The sequence below is a fragment of the Periophthalmus magnuspinnatus genome, chromosome 1 (genome assembly GCF_009829125.3).
Source record: "Periophthalmus magnuspinnatus isolate fPerMag1 chromosome 1, fPerMag1.2.pri, whole genome shotgun sequence".
Lineage (NCBI taxonomy): Eukaryota > Metazoa > Chordata > Actinopteri > Gobiiformes > Gobiidae > Periophthalmus > Periophthalmus magnuspinnatus.
The window spans coordinates 13,299,490-13,315,437 of NC_047126.1; the positions used below are offsets into that span (position 1 = coordinate 13,299,490).

The 15,948-nt window shown below is 38.6% G+C and overlaps 1 protein-coding gene across 1 annotated transcript in view; it reads right to left on the minus strand.

The window, feature by feature from the left end:
• dnah6 (dynein, axonemal, heavy chain 6) overlaps positions 1-15,948 on the minus strand; it is a 32,212-nt gene that overhangs the window by 5,342 nt on the left and 10,922 nt on the right. The window contains exons 28-59 of the mRNA XM_055227033.1: positions 15,793-15,940; positions 15,526-15,683; positions 15,264-15,395; positions 14,919-15,090; positions 14,300-14,373; positions 13,876-14,030; positions 13,523-13,754; positions 13,297-13,449; positions 13,034-13,174; positions 12,706-12,948; positions 12,458-12,625; positions 11,990-12,225; positions 9,754-9,898; positions 9,557-9,673; positions 9,268-9,391; positions 8,998-9,194; positions 8,708-8,911; positions 8,491-8,616; positions 8,247-8,411; positions 7,844-7,911; positions 7,594-7,777; positions 7,329-7,508; positions 6,829-7,062; positions 5,496-5,631; positions 5,174-5,343; positions 4,384-4,574; positions 4,139-4,299; positions 3,935-4,023; positions 3,187-3,333; positions 2,942-3,080; positions 364-483; positions 158-279 (exon numbers count right to left, since the gene is read on the minus strand). Of these exons, the coding sequence (XP_055083008.1) occupies positions 158-279; positions 364-483; positions 2,942-3,080; positions 3,187-3,333; positions 3,935-4,023; positions 4,139-4,299; positions 4,384-4,574; positions 5,174-5,343; positions 5,496-5,631; positions 6,829-7,062; positions 7,329-7,508; positions 7,594-7,777; positions 7,844-7,911; positions 8,247-8,411; positions 8,491-8,616; positions 8,708-8,911; positions 8,998-9,194; positions 9,268-9,391; positions 9,557-9,673; positions 9,754-9,898; positions 11,990-12,225; positions 12,458-12,625; positions 12,706-12,948; positions 13,034-13,174; positions 13,297-13,449; positions 13,523-13,754; positions 13,876-14,030; positions 14,300-14,373; positions 14,919-15,090; positions 15,264-15,395; positions 15,526-15,683; positions 15,793-15,940 (5,031 nt within the window). The remainder of the gene's footprint in view (positions 1-157; positions 280-363; positions 484-2,941; positions 3,081-3,186; positions 3,334-3,934; positions 4,024-4,138; positions 4,300-4,383; positions 4,575-5,173; positions 5,344-5,495; positions 5,632-6,828; positions 7,063-7,328; positions 7,509-7,593; positions 7,778-7,843; positions 7,912-8,246; positions 8,412-8,490; positions 8,617-8,707; positions 8,912-8,997; positions 9,195-9,267; positions 9,392-9,556; positions 9,674-9,753; positions 9,899-11,989; positions 12,226-12,457; positions 12,626-12,705; positions 12,949-13,033; positions 13,175-13,296; positions 13,450-13,522; positions 13,755-13,875; positions 14,031-14,299; positions 14,374-14,918; positions 15,091-15,263; positions 15,396-15,525; positions 15,684-15,792; positions 15,941-15,948) is intronic.

Below are 15,948 nucleotides of genomic sequence, written 5' to 3' on the forward strand. Positions count from 1 at the left end.
GTGCCTCAATTTTTTTCAACTGTAAAAAGTAAAACAAATGAAATCACATTTATATGCAGGCAGATAACCTACACTTGACAAGTCTAATTAACACAATTAGATAGAAAAAAAGCCTCTATCAATTCTGTATTTAGTTTTTGAAGACTTAACTAGTTACCTGAAAAGCCAAATTGGCGTTCTCGTGCATACCAAACACCTCTGGATCATCAATAATGGGAAGACTTTCTATATAATCCCTGAAGTCCTTGAGATGACAAGAATCTGGGGCATAGTAAATCCCTTGTGCACAAACAAAACCTAAGTTAGAAATGTTGGCACAGATTGAAGACGTTTTGTTTGAAGTCGACATGACAGAAGTCGCACCTGAGGAGGAGTAAGTGTAGCCAGGACTCAGAGTTGGAGGTGAGAAGAATCCTTTCAGGACGGTTCTTAAGCATCGCTGATCCCAGGCATCTGTCACTCTGCCTCCATATGTGATCTCACCTGGGGAGTAACATGGTGAAATCCTTAACTGCAGATTTGTAACAATGTCATTCCCATTCCTTGTTTTTAAAAATAGCCCAATTAATCTTGAAATAGTAATTTTACCAAGTTTAATGCAATTTAGAACGTATCTATTAATTATTGCATTGAGTCAAGCAGTGTGTCCCAGAAGACTGTCAATTGTTTGCTTTGTTCCCACCATTGGCTCTTAAAATCATTATTTCTCCAACACATTAGAGAGTGATTTCATTATTTACACTTTGCCTTGGGCTGTGAAGAACACTGGGGATCACCACTGTCAGATCTCTATATGTAGTTATGCATCGTGTCTTTACAAGATTTAATCATTCTGTATTTATAATCTTTTCTAAAACTAAAAGAAAATTATAAATGTCCCCCTTTTGACTGTTAATGACACTAATGTATTTTGAGGGACAGTTGTTAAATGTTTTAATCCATTTGTGAATAAAATATGAATGTAAAAATGTACATGACCTTGAAATGGGTTACTCTTAATTGCTCATTGTGAATTAATGTAAATGAATGGTTAAGTTATTAAACTCAACTGGATTACTCTTTTGTTTTTAAAGATTTAATTTGCCTCCAAGTTCAACCGTTTAGTGTGTAGTGTGGTGGGTATAAATTGTCGCAATATGAATTTGGCCCAATATCTCGGACACAAAGTAGTTACATAAGAGGAGAATCCACAGGATATTCAGACAAATGTGAGCTGAAGCTTGTTGGAAGCTGAAGGCAGTGTAAAGCCGCTTTTGTACCAGGAGAGAAACTGCTCCTTCTAAAAGAGGAAAGGCAATATCATGGTTGGTTTGAGCCCAAATTCTCTGCTACAGCCCCGGGTGTTGAAGATGACTCTTAGCATTAAGGATTAGACTAATAAGACAGAAGAGCGATAACAGCAATGAGAGACATCAACATGATAATGGCGTGGCACGCTCCACTGAGGAAGACAGAATCATTTAAAAGTGTAATTGAAAACCAGATTAGCCAAACTAATGAACTTTAGATAAGTGAGCTAAATAAAAATGTGCTGCTTGTTTTAACTAACTATTTCTTTAATTCTGTGAGAAATGTCAAGACATTAGCTAAACGTCCTATATTACACAAAATAGACTCTTATGAGCTTTACACCATGTTATAATGTTGTTACCTCATCAAAAAACATTCCCAGAATTGCGCTTTGTTTCATTCACACATGTTTGAGTAATCCTGCATTATTATTCCGTCAACATCCAAAGCTCAAGATGCACCATTCCACGTTGTGATGTCATGAAGTCAAGTTAACCTTTACCTTCAGTTTAGTAGAGATTGGCTGAAAGGCTGAAATCATCCAGGTGATTCTAGTGAAGGTGTATGGAGTTTAAAACACATTGGAGCACTTCCTGTATTACCACATGACATCACAAGGTGGAACAAAGTGTTTTCTGTTTAAGAGAGGAGCTCAGTCTTAATATGCAGGGTTTGTGTGTTAAATGTGTGTGAATGAAACAAAAATCCAAGTATATTTTTGATGAGGAAACAAAATTATAACAGATCTGAAAATAGTGTAATAAGTTTGTAAATACTTTATACAAATACTTTTATATAAATAACAATGTACTTAGGGGTTACATGAATTAATAATTTGAGGGTTTAAATTGTGGTATAGTGTAAAATAAAGTAAGCAAATAAAAAAAGACAATTAGGTTTTCCACAAAGAGAACAGAATTTATAACCCATTGAAGAGTATAATATATACTTGTAGTACAGATGCTCTTTTCATCTGGTATGTATAATAAAGTCATAGTACTATTCAGGGTATGCGGGCATCATGCAGTGAAGAGGAAGAGCAGGGTTCAGAGCAGAGTGAGCGCTAAACAAACAGGACCGCAGCTGCAGAAGTGAAACAGCTTTGTTAAAGCAGAAAACATTAAGCCTTTCCAATTGCACAAGACGGTACAAATGTGTGCACTGTTGACGGAAACAAAGAGCGCAGAGATGGTGTTGTCACTGTGTAATAAAACAGGACAAATAACCTCAGAAGAAGGTTTGGTTATGAAGGATATTTGAGGCTTTCCACACATATGACTAGATCACTAAGTCAAGTTAAGAACCAAACCAAATCTGGTACTAGTACTGATGATTGTAAACAACTAAAAGTCTATATTTTTAGCCTGTAGGGTTTACTAGCAGGAAAGGCTTGAGTTTGAAATTGTGGTGAAGAGTTAGAGAGACATTCAGTAGAGTAGTCATCACACACTATCTATTAATAAGCTGTTTTAGATTAATATAGCGGTTTACAATTAACATGTAAAATAAATGTATTATTACTTAAGGGTAATACACTGTTTCCCTTTTTCAAGTTTCTCAAATAAAAATAGAGATTATGCCACAGAATGTATGAAATTAAAGCCCACATAAATGTCACACATTTGTACTTGTATTTGTACAGGATTCTCACCAGTGATGTAAACAAGTGCGTCCCATGGGATGGGGCCATCTTTGCAGTACAGGTTGAGGTTAAGGAGAGCACACTCCCTGTCACTATCATTGAACTCATAATGGATGTTCCAGCCTAAAGGGCCAAACTTCTTCCGCTCCTAGTCACAAAAAGTAAAGTATAAAAGAAACACGCATTGTAAATTATGCATGTTGGTAAGACTTTAGGGTGGATTGCTCATGATGAAACAAAGAATAATTTGTTACCTGGATTATTGCATGGAAGAAGCATACACCAAACACAATTTTCCTCCAGTGATTTCCTAGAACGTGGTCCTCAAAGAAGTTAGTGGTGATTTCTGTGAAGGCCCTTCTCATATTTGCTCGCAGTCCTTTTGGTGGCTCATTCGTCACCTAGTAATCACATGAATTATTCAAATGAGAGACTGAGATGAATCAGTGCATTCAAGTATCAAACAGAATGCTTGTTCTATTTGATACTTGGGAAGGTTTAATCTTTTTATGGAAGACCTAAGGCTATATTCATTGTAAATTTCAAAACAGTGAGATGTATTAGTAATAATCGTTAAATCCAATTTAAGACTGCAACCTTTCCTATGAGCTGAAATGATCTAGTAGCTGTATGTTTTTAATAAAGCAATAATATTGTCTTATAATGTCAAGTAATAGGCTTTTCTCCATTGGATAAGATAAAGGGTGTGCCATTGTAACTAAATATCATACAATGTCTCATTAAAGGAATGAACATCAATTTGATGGAGTTTTTCAATTAGCCTTATTGCACTCTTATCACATCAAAACAACAAAAGAGCCATTCCCTGCAATTTGAGGTTTTGCAATTGCAAAGTCTGAATGCCTTTTCTGAAACACACATGCCATACTGTCACTTTGAAAGACTATTACTAGGTGAAATGGCACTGTAAAATTTGAAATGAGATACTACCAAAGTTTGTGTCTTGCTTAATTTTACACATTATTTACTTCTTGTACAAACCTTGACAGAGTTCTGCAGTACTGTGACGGGAAATACTTTTGTGGGCATGGAGCTCAGGAACAAGCGAAAGTTTTCATGGATCCGTGTATCTGCAAGTACAAAAGAAGAAAAGGTGTTACCATTTTATTTTTTTTCTAAATGTATTAAATAAGGCCTACATATACGGTACATAGATACAGATAATTGAAAATGAATCTTTTATACCCGGTTCTGAGAAAGTTTTGATAAGTTCCTCCATTGCCAACATCCAGGACACAGCCAAGTGACAGTTCTGAAGGAAAACCCAGTTCCCACTTTCCATTGCTCCATGAATCATCTTTTCAGCTATCGGCCCTTGTCCCTGCCCCAATGAAATAGACTCGACCCTGCATACAGGAAGATCGAGTAAGCATAAAACTCCTACCAACATGTGTTTTTAGTAATGATTAGTAAGTAGTAATGTTAAATACTTTTCAAGATGGCCTCGTTCTTTGGCAAAGCGTTGGAAGGCACCCATGGGATCGGACCCAGTGCTGAGGATAAACACGAGTGGGGTGCAGGGAGACATGTCGTTGTACAGGCTGGCCAGGTCGACCGGAGGGTTCTCCACAAACTGTTTCCCCAGATTGACAATCACAAACTCAGTAGTAGCGAATACAACCTGGAGAAGAGTGAGCTCATTTAGTTAAGTGAGAGCTGAGAAGAGAAAAAAAAGCAAAAAAAAAAACAGATAATAATACTGTATTTTGTTTAGGAATTCCCCAACTATTAATGAGCCAAGAACAAAATGTAGTATTGATTATTGTTTTTGTCTTAATTTTTAAAAAACTATGCTGTAATGCTGTTTCCTCATCAAAAATATATCTATAGTTTTGTCTTGTTTCATTCACATATGTTTAACAACAAACTCTGCATATTTACGCTGAGTAAATATGAAAAACACTCCACTTAGTGATGTCATGTCTTTTTCAACTTCATATACCTTCATTGCAATCATTTGGATAATTTCAGCCCTGGAATTACCAATCTTTACTGAACTAAAAAGTAGCTGTTAACTTGAAAACTACCACTATATGACATCACAAGGTGGAACAGAGCATTTTGAGCATTGGAGATATAGACAGACTAATAATAAAGGACCCGTTATGAAATGAATGTCATGCTTAAGTTAAAATTGCAAATCTAATGTAAAAAAAAAAACACATTGTAGATATTTTACAAAAAAATGTTTGGCCCTGGTGACAATGCTTATTTATTTACCTTCTCTTCCATTAAGCTCTTTATCAAGATTAATTTCTGGAAGGACCCCAGTCTCTCATTCCAGTGACCCCTGACTCCGCCTTCCTTGGTCTTTTTAAATTCCTCAAGAGGAAGTAGATCTGTGACATAGCCCTCCCAGGTCTCTGGATTAAGTGATGCTTGAAAACGTCCTGGAGAAGAGAGAAGGGAAAAATGATTCCCAAAGGTTTATATGAAAAGCCTCTTTTATATGGAGCACATGCATTATAGAAGATTTATAATGTGCTGAATATGCTTGACCTCCCTGGACCTTCCATGATACCGCTACAAGTGGAGCAGTTACCTAGTTTAATACTGATGTGAGTCTTGATGATTTCGTTGGATATGCCTTTGAAACAGAGCAGGATGTGATCAAGCTGGAAACAAGTCTTCCAGTAAAAATCACTTAGCCATGGCACATCGGGACGCTCTGGGTTTTCCTAAAATCATGAAACAAAATGATGAAAAACATGCAGTCGACCGGATGACTTAAAATAGCATGCACAGGTTCCTTCGGTAGTAAAGGAGATACAAGAGGTGATGCAAGACACATTTAAAAATCATTAGAGTTTGAGTTTCTTACAACTAGATGACAGATGTATGGATCATGGTGGGCAAATGACTTATAAAGAAACAAGTGTGATGGGAAAAAGTGACATTAGCATGTGGTGCTCCAAGGCAGAATCTTTCATCAAAGTAATGCCATATAAATGAGAGCCAAATGGTGGTGAACCCAGGGGTATCTGTCCTTGGGGCACAGGTAGACGTTGCTACTGCTTAAGTCTCTCAACCTTCGCAGCACATCAATAAAACCATGCTGCTATCTCAAAAGACCCTTAAATCTTTGCTCAGTGCTACCTTTTTACCTAAAGCACCAGTTCTTAGCATCACAAACTTTCCTCCACTGGGAAAGAGAATTATAGACAGAAGGAGGGCAGTGCATTCAAAGTGCTCATTCAAAGAAAACCATTGAAATAAACCATTTTGAATTAGTCCTCTGGGTTAAGTCGGGCTTCAAGGACATTGGATCATCTGATATGAAGGGCATTAGTATGCAACATGTGAGCTACAGCACAGACTGGAGAACTAAGATACTGTAATTCATTTATTCTGTCAACTGGAATATTTGTGAGGGTTTTTATGAGCTTTTTCAATGATACTAACTTTGAAATAAAAGGGGGAAAAAGATATTCAGCCACAGAGGTCGTGAGAGGTTAGTAGGGTTGTAAATAAGCAGCACCTAGTTCATTTAACATAAAGGTTATACAAGAAAGACATGCCTGCATTTACTAAATCGCCCAAAAGTACTGCGTATTTGAACTGGTTATTACAGGGTCTAACAGTTAGTACTATTAGTATATATAGGTACATCAATGAATAAAAATGATAGGTTTTAACAACACATGTCTCTTCAACAGGTCTGTTGACTGAATGTTTTACTTTTACAATTTTATTGCAATGATACCATATTATCATCACAACAAAAACAGGATCCATTCAAATGTTAGCATAGAGTACAATGAAAGTAAAACAATAAAAATAGATTTACCTTCATATTTATGATAAACATAATTAATTTTTTTCTATCACCATCTCTTTCTATTGAAAAAACTACTATTACGTTCCCTGTAGTTCACCTTATCCAGTGAGGCAGCTCCTCGGAGGAAGAACTGCCACTCGGCCTCAGAGATCTCCCGTCTCTGCCTCATGATTTCCACACACAGCATGAAACTGTAGATGAGCTTGTGCTGCTCAAACAGACCACGGGATACATTTATGTAGGAATTCAACAAGATCTGGTCCAGTAGGATCTGAAGACGCTCCTCCAGGATGCTGCTCTTCTCAGATGTCTCGATTGTGGTGACAAACAGCTGTAGATTATTGGAAAAAAAACACATATGACAGATGAGGTACTGATGAAGTTAGGAGTCAAAATTAGTTAACAATATTGAACATTTTGAAAATAAGATTGCAAAGTGTTAATTTCCAACTTTTTTTTTATTTTTGAGGGTAAATGTGCCTAATTTTATACATATTCAAATAACACATGGCCTCAGTACAGTTGTAAATAAATAGTACAATTTTTAAGCCATGTTTTTGTAATTGCGATGTTAAAAGTAGCGTAGGTTTGGTCTACCTGTTTGAAGTACTTGAGGGAGAACTGGTACATTGGATCAATTTCAGAGAGACTGGCGACAACAAAATATAATACAGAGCCGCGGGTGGCTACGGGACGGTAGCGCTCTCTCGCTGTATTGATCATGACCTCTGTGGCCTCGGCTTCCTCTAGGCGAACTTTTATAGCCTCAGATGTCACCTGAAAAAAAACAAAAAAAAAACCAAAGTTAATTTACTCACAATGACAGACATAAAATACATGCATGTACTTCATATTAACAAACTACCTTTGACTCCTGCAGCGTCTGAACAAGCTCTTCATTATCGAGTATATTTCCATCAGATGTAAACAGTAGCTTCAGTATGCGGTCCTCAATGTCTTTTAGCTGGTTGCGGTCTTTGTTAATGCGAACAATCAGCTCATTCCTCTGCTCTTCCAGATGGGGACTCTCCAGGCGAACAACGTCACTAAAAACAACATTCAAGACTTACAAATCATAATTTTGGGGGAGCTATAGGGTATTTTTTACTTACCTTAGTAGTTGATCTTCTAGGCCAGACTTGGTCACCGTGAAATTAATAATAGTGACTTTGATACACACCTGAAAAAATGTTGATTATTATAAAATAGCCCAAAAACATACATGTTTTAGTAACATGTCTCTTTCTCTTTTTGACCCATGGGAAATTTGCATAACCAAAAACAATATCTTGTTTTATTATCACAATGTTATAATATTAGAGAAGGCCCATCCTGAATAAAGTAAATAGATACATAGTAGATGCCTCAGCAGAAGACCCTGACATGAACAAGTGACATATATTGATTTATTTAGCAGTCGCTGCTCTGAAGCAGTGGGGATTCTGGGAAGTAACACTACTTTTATCTACTTTTTCTACAATACAAACATTTAGAAGAAATTTATGTGGCTCTCACCTCTGGAAGATAATGTGGGTTAGCCATTTTTGTTGTCATATAAAACCTGAAATTTTTGTTATAGTCAATATCTGCGTCCCCAAGTCGGATCAGAGTTCGTCCACCTGATACAAAAGTCTGTTTCAGCAGAACAGGCTCAAGAGCGGGGTCCAGTGTCTCTTTAAGCTGTAGACAAAGTAACAAATAGTCAAAGGATATTGCTATAGACTATTGTCAGCTCTATTATTACAGTAACAAGGCCTACCTCCTCCAAGAGAACAGGCAAGCCAAGACGTATCGCATTTTCAAGTGTACGAAGAAAATTTGGGTCTGTTAATTTGATTACTTTTAAACCATTTTTGCCTTCTTTGGAACGAATCCACCTGTTGGCCTATTGAGAAATAAAAATTAATTGATTTAATAAAAAATCAACTAGCTAGCTCATGCATGGTATTTTTTTTTTTAAATGTGCACCATCATACCTGATCCTGTGGATCTATCATGAGAGGCCAGCGGCGGCCCTGCGTCACCAGGATGGCGTTTTCTGTGGATACTGTGTCTCGAGGCAGACCTTCTGTGTTCCACTGACGAATCGCATAAGGGTCGCCCAGAATCTTAATCAGGCTGAAGCTGGAGCTGATGGGAATATTCAGTTCCTGGCACTGTTTTATCCACTGGTCGATAAGCTAAGATAAAATGTGGAATGTGAAAACTATATGATCATACAATAGTTTCTGTTACACATTCAGTTCTGGCAGGGGGTCACACTTACCAGCTTTCTATAGTGGGAGGTGAATGCTCCATAATACGCCACACAGGCAGCAGCAATAAAAACATTGCCCACAATGTCGATGATCTCCTGTTCAAACTGGGTAACACTCTTGTCCCAGCGAACCTGCTCATCTCCCAGAGCAGATGTGAGTTTCCCAGCTCTGGTTAAACGAGCCTGTGTTAGAGCCATGGTGTTCACTAGGTATAAGAGATAGAGAAATTTTTAAGCATTCAGTGACATACTGCCCAAAGGAAGAAAAGTAGCTCTTACCAAGATCCTCCTTCTCTCTCTCACTGCTCTCAAACTGCTCTTGTAAAACACGGATCTTATTCTCCACTTCCATCAGCTTCTGCTGTTTCTCCCTCAGGGTTGCCATAGTCACATCCAGTTCTTTCTATATGAATTAGATTTCAAGGAACTAATGTTATGTAACAATACGACAGAGTCTAATCAGGTATATACAATGGACTAGAACTGTGAGCACAATGCATTAAAGTACTACTAAAAATAGCATATAAGCTGTAGAAGGACTAGAGTGTTGCAGTGTCTACAGACATACTTGTGCTTTGGCCAGTTTTTCTCTTTTAGGGCCGACTTCTTTCAGAACCTTGCTGTACAGATCCATTGCTCTGACCCACATGCACATCGATTTGCAGGCTTTGGAAACTTTCTCCACCTATGTACAAAATAACAAGAACAATTTCCAATACAAGACTACGCTATCACGTATGAGTTTTAAATCATTTTCAAACAAACCTTTTCAGGAATGAAATCTGGATTGTTGACATATTTCTGCAGCTTTTGCAGGATCTGTGGCTTGATATTGTCTTTGTCATAGTCAGTTAGACGTTTGAGGAAATTTGAATCTCCAAGTAACTGCTTAGCACTTGGCCAATCTGGTCTGCAGAGCAAGTAAAAAAGAGATTACATCTGGAGAATAAAGGGGCAGTGTCCCTTACATTGTGAATAAATCAGTTTAAGTTGCCCCTAGGGGTTTTGGCACATATTTATGACTTAAGGACTCATTTAAAATACACAATGCCATTTTAGAAAGCAATGGGCAGACAGAATATAATAATGCCCATACCAAAAGTGTATTATTTTGACCTAGACCAAATCCACAGCACTGCACTGGCGACTGATTGATTAAATTAGAGAGGTGACAGAAGGAAGGGTGCCAAGTCATGAGATGGTATGGTAATTCTCAGGATGCTGACTATAGGGGTATAATATGTGATATTAAAAAAGGAAAGTCAGTCAGCAAATACAGCATCTCAAAGTAAAAAAAATGACTAGTGCTGAGTAGGGATGGGACGATATTAAATTTTAGACTCACGATTATCGTGGCCAAAATAATCGCGATTAACGATATTATCGCGATAATTATTAACCTGTTAACGTTCCGACGGCCCGGGCCTACTTTACAACTTTACAGCAATGTACATACACTTCTGCGTCACCCGCACAAACAATCTACACATCAAATGAAAACTGCGGCGCTCGTCTTTCTGGATATGCAAACCATTTTCACCTGCAATCACCACAGCGCTGACAGGAAAGACGTTTTTATAGAAAAGTCACAAAGTGTGAATCTGGACTTGACTTACCATTGAGCGCTCTGGTTCTGTCAAACATCAACATATTCACACAAAGTTGGTCTCATTTGTTCCCTAAAGGTCCAGAGAATATATTCCAGTCAAGAAATTATGTCCACAAAATAAGATCCTCCATGTCCAATCTGCTGCAGGAAAGTACTCCAAATATGAAATCTGCTCCGTCACTTCTTTGCCTTTCTTTAGTCGATTTCAGGCATAATAAACTTCTGACAGCGCCAACTTTGTTCCCCAGTGCTAAACACGCATGTTAGCTTGTGATTGACACCAGTGTTGGCCAATAAGGTGGGGATGTGGGTTACTGAGGCCGCAAGTTTACGCCCCACTCTTCCCCTTGTAGAATCAACCAATTACATCACACACATTTAGTGACGTTTCCCCTTACAGCCAATGAGCAGCGGGACAGGATGACGTATCACATGGCATGGTTTTCCGTAAACAGACGTACCCGGAAGAAAATGTGTACTCCTCAATGCCATGCTGTCGAAATGGACCAGTCCTTGTTGCGCCGGAAGTGACGCAAATGCCCGTCGACGAACACTTAATTTTTTTTAAATTAAGGCACTTTGGTGAATTGGGAAACGAGTGGATGCAGAAATCTGTGCATAATGGCGCATTTTACGCACTGTTGTTTTGCGTTTTAAACATGACGAAACGGACAAGCCAAAGGGAGGACGTGATCGAGGACACTAAACTAGAGGCATCTCTGACCCGGAGCGGTTCATGGCAAAGATTAAAGATCCCACAGTGGACTCAGGAGTAAAGGACCTTATTTTTTGATGGATTGGATGCTGTTCTCGATCGGTAAGCGTGGTTTATTCTGCTATTGACTTAATTGTACGTAAAATATACCGTGTATAATCGTTAGCTTTGCTTCTGTGCACATAGTGCGCATTCGGACCATGCGCTCTGACACATTTGTGTTCAGCTGTATGAATTAGACTTAATTTGTCTATTGTTTAAAAGGTGTTGTTTTATTCTGCAGTTTGCATTATTGTAGGTAAAAATATAAGATGTACACACATTAGCGTCTCATCTGTGCGCACGGGTGAGGCGCGCACAGGTACGTTCCTGTGGAGAGTTACGGATCAGACTTTGTTTATTGTTGATATCTGACAGAATATAGTTCAGAGATAAGCACAGAAGCTACAAGTGTCATTGCTATGTCAGAGTGGGCAAACACCACAAACTAACATCTAAACGTTGTATTGGAACTGGAAACACGAGGCAGTGTGGTGCTGTAAAGGCGATTATAATCGTGCGCGATGATCGCGATTATAAAAAAAAATGCCACGAACGATTAATTGCGGACCTTATTTATCGCGATTAACGATATTATCGTATATCGTCCCATCCCTAGTGCTGAGGTTCTCACTCACTTGCAGTTGAGTAGGATGCAGATAGCCTCCATGACAGTCATGACCAGGTCTGGGGGCTTGGTGAACACTTTGATCTCAGAGATGTCAGCCTTGTCCAGGGAGTTCAGGGCCTGATTGGCTCCCTCCAGAGCAGGCAGCGCCTCATCCAGGTCTCTTTGGGCATCATCAGCAATGGCCTGAGTTTCTTCTGCCTGGGACTTAGCTAAAGCCTCATCTTCTTTCACTACTCTACGGACCTGTCAACATAAAAATATCTGTCAAAAGCAATTAAAAACATAATGGAATTATCTTATATCATTCAGGTAGCAGTGATTTCACATGATAGTTAAATGGATGAAAGTGCTTTCAAATTACCCTATGTCGTAAAAGACAAGAATGTACAGAAATACTTAACTACTATGACAAAAATACAACATGTACACAAAGCATTTGAGCCTAAAATGTTGCACAGCTGTGTTTCACACTTACCTCATCAGCTTTCTCCTGATCAACAAAGAGCTTCTTCATTAGAGCATCAACATCAATAGACTTTTGTTGTAGAACTGGCTCCAAAGCCGACAAGTCCACTTTCATTTTGTCCACCAGCTCATTGGTCTCAAGCAGCTTTGTCAGTCCATTCTTCACACGGTCCCTTGCCTTTTAATAAACACAGAGGCGACAGTATTGGAATGTAACATACAAATATGTAGAAATGCCACTGAGAGATATTAACTTACAAGGATTAACTGTTGTTTCTTTGTCCCAAGCATGGACAGGTAGAGGTTAATGAGCTCCAGGTATGAGGTAGGTGTGGTGTAATATCTGCGTCTCAGCTCAGAGTAGTAGCGCTCAGCCATGTCGGACACACTCACATGAATCTCCACACACATGGTGGAAAAGCTTTGTTTTAGAGGAGCACTGCCAAAGTCTATGTTCTGGAAAAAGGCCTGAGAGACAGAGAGCAGAGCCTCCCGTGGCCACTAGAGGGACAAAATAATTATTTTACTATTGTATGTAGTACTGTGAATGCAAAAAATTACCAGTTATGTTTAAATGTACACATACCTGTATAAACCAGTCAATAGTGCAGCAGTTGACGAGAGAAGGAAACATCCGACATCGGGACCTAAATGCATCACCTACAGGGCTCATGCACAACACAATGTGCAGCTTCTCCCGAACACGAGAAATGAAGTATTGGAAGACCTAGAGCACAAATTGAAATGCAACCATATTGTGTCAGGCATTTTACACCATATTCAATGTGACATAAAAAATCTAAATATTGTTTGAACTTGGTTTGGTGTGATCTCATTCTGTGCTTGTACCTCATCCCGGTTCTCTTCACTTATTCCAGCCTTTTTCGCTTTTGGCCGAGTGGCTGTCAGGACTTGTTCCAACTCATCCTTCTCAAAAAGATTTGGCACTTCACCAGAATTCAACATGTTGTTAATGTCTTCCAAAAACAATTCCACCACAATCTGCAATAATAAATAATTCACAGTAAGATCCTGAATTTTAGGTGTCTGTCCATCAGAAGTGGTGCATTGGTACCTGAGTGTCGGTAAAGAGAAAAACCATATCTTTGCCTTCCACACCAGCCATTTTATACAGCCTCCTCAGGTCTTCATGAAAGCTCTCATAGTTGTAGCCTCGGGTTAGCTCGATTTCAAAGCACCGATAGCCACACATATGAGCTGCTAGTCGGGTTAGAGACTGCTTTCCTGTGCCTCCCACCCCTACGAGAAGTGCATTTCCTCTCTCTTGGCGAATCACACGGGCAATTCTAGATGAAAAAATAGAAAAGAAAGGAAAAAAATTGTAATTGTATTGTTAATAAACTTTTACATTTTTTCTTCATTGTTGACATCAATGTGAAAAAAAAAATCCAAAAAGCTCAAATATACCTAGAGACATGTTCAACGGCATCCTGGAAGAACACCAACTTGGTCTCCTTGGAGAAAGTTGTGTTGTAGTCATCAAGGTAGTCCTGTAGAACAGCCTGAATCTTCTCTATGTCTGTTAGATCTTCATATATGCGGTATTCTTTGTCTACATCCACCTATAATGCATCATCGCAATAATATGAAGTAACAGTTGTATGTGAATGTTCATAAAATGAACATTCACATGAAAAAATGGAAAAGAAAAAAAAAATGTAATTGTATTGTTAATAAACTTTTACATTTTTTCTCCCTTGCTGTCATCAATGTGAAAAAAAAAAAACTTAAAAAAACTCAAATATACCTAGAGACATGTTCAACAGCATCCTGGAAGAAAACCAACTTGGTCTTCATAAAATGAACATTCACATTCAGTGACTAATCTTACCCTCATAAAGTCGCCAAATATAATTGGATGTGTCACAAAGCTTTCCGGTTCCATAGTAATGTCAAAATATCTGCCTAGGAGATGAACAAAAATATTAAAACTACTGGTAATTTTAGCACCCAACATAAAACTCATGTGTTTTGTTGCTTTACTTACTGGCCATATCACAGATGATAGTATTGAAGTAAGCTTTATCCTGGTTGTTTATAAGGCGGTCATGAAAAACTCGCTGGCATTCATGACAGAAAAGGCGAAAGATCCGGTTCTTTGTTCTCACTTGACCAGAATCACATTGTAATATGCCTGTTTATAAATGAAAAAAAACAAAAACAAACACGTGTAAACAAAAATAATAATAAATTATCCTTTGGCTATAATCCAGTGTGTTTAAATTCATGTAGTATCAAGTCTGTGTTGCATAATTGGTTCTGATTCAGTGTTGTCTTAGTTTTTTTTAAATTATTCTATGGCTTCATGCACATCATTTTGAGCATTATGGTTTGTACACAGTGCGCTGACAGATGTGACACTTGCATCTGTTCTCTGCGGAGGCTTGTGTTTCCCCTGTGTCTTTAAATGTCTGTCTTTGAAAAAGTTGAAGCGTTACTTTGCATCTCACCTTGAACACACTTGGAGAGGTCCCGGAGATTGAAGACGTAGTGGGACTTTGCCGGAGTGGGGAGCAAATCCAAACTCAAACGATTGTAGATCTCCACAGCTGCGTCTACAATGTGAGAGGAGCAGGCCTTCACTTCCCCTGCAAACTCGTTGAGGAAACCATTTAGGATAGCCTGGAGCAGAGTTTAGACGTAAAAGAGGAATAAGAGAAAAGCTAAGAGAAAAAGGAGCAACTACATGGTCTAGCCTCACAAAAATATTGATTAGAAGCTGAAAAGGTGTGACGGCTGAATAAAGTTGGTATTGTGAACAAATGGATTGGTAGATGGATAGGTTTTGCTCTGACCTTGAAGATCTGTTTGAGGCACAACTCTGATGGTGTGGGCAAACACAGCACACTGAAATGGCGGATGAATCGAGGAGTTATTGGGTTGCGGCCACCTCCCGGAGGAGCACATGCAGCTGAAATAGTCATGTCCTTGCAGAACAAATAGAACACTTGCATCAAGAAGAAATACAAATGAGGTGTGCCAGACAAACAGTATGTGTCGATCAGACCAGAGTAGGGTTAGTAAAACGTGTTTTATCAAAACATTTAAAGATGATACCTGGATCTCTTTCCAAAAGAACTTTCCTCTGTCATAGAACCCAGAAAAGTCTTGGAACTGACGAAGGAGTTCGATGGGTGGCTGAGAACCATAGCTGTCCAGCTTAGGCATGTTCAAGTCGTCCACAAAGACTACCAATCTTTTATTACCTGGAGCACCTATTACAAACAAGATTTGTAATTTATCCAACCACCACAGGATACATGTGCAAGAAAAGAGTAATATATTGTGGCCAGTGTCTTCCAATATTGTATACTTGTTGCTTACCAAGAATATTTTTTCTCTTCTTTTCCAATTTAGACTCAATAATTTCTTGGGTGCGTGCAGAGGAAGTCTGAGCAGAAAAGTTGATGAAGATGGGAAGATATCCCTCCTTTTCTTGCACCCTGTTTAGTAGATCTCGAGCAACAACTGACTATAAAA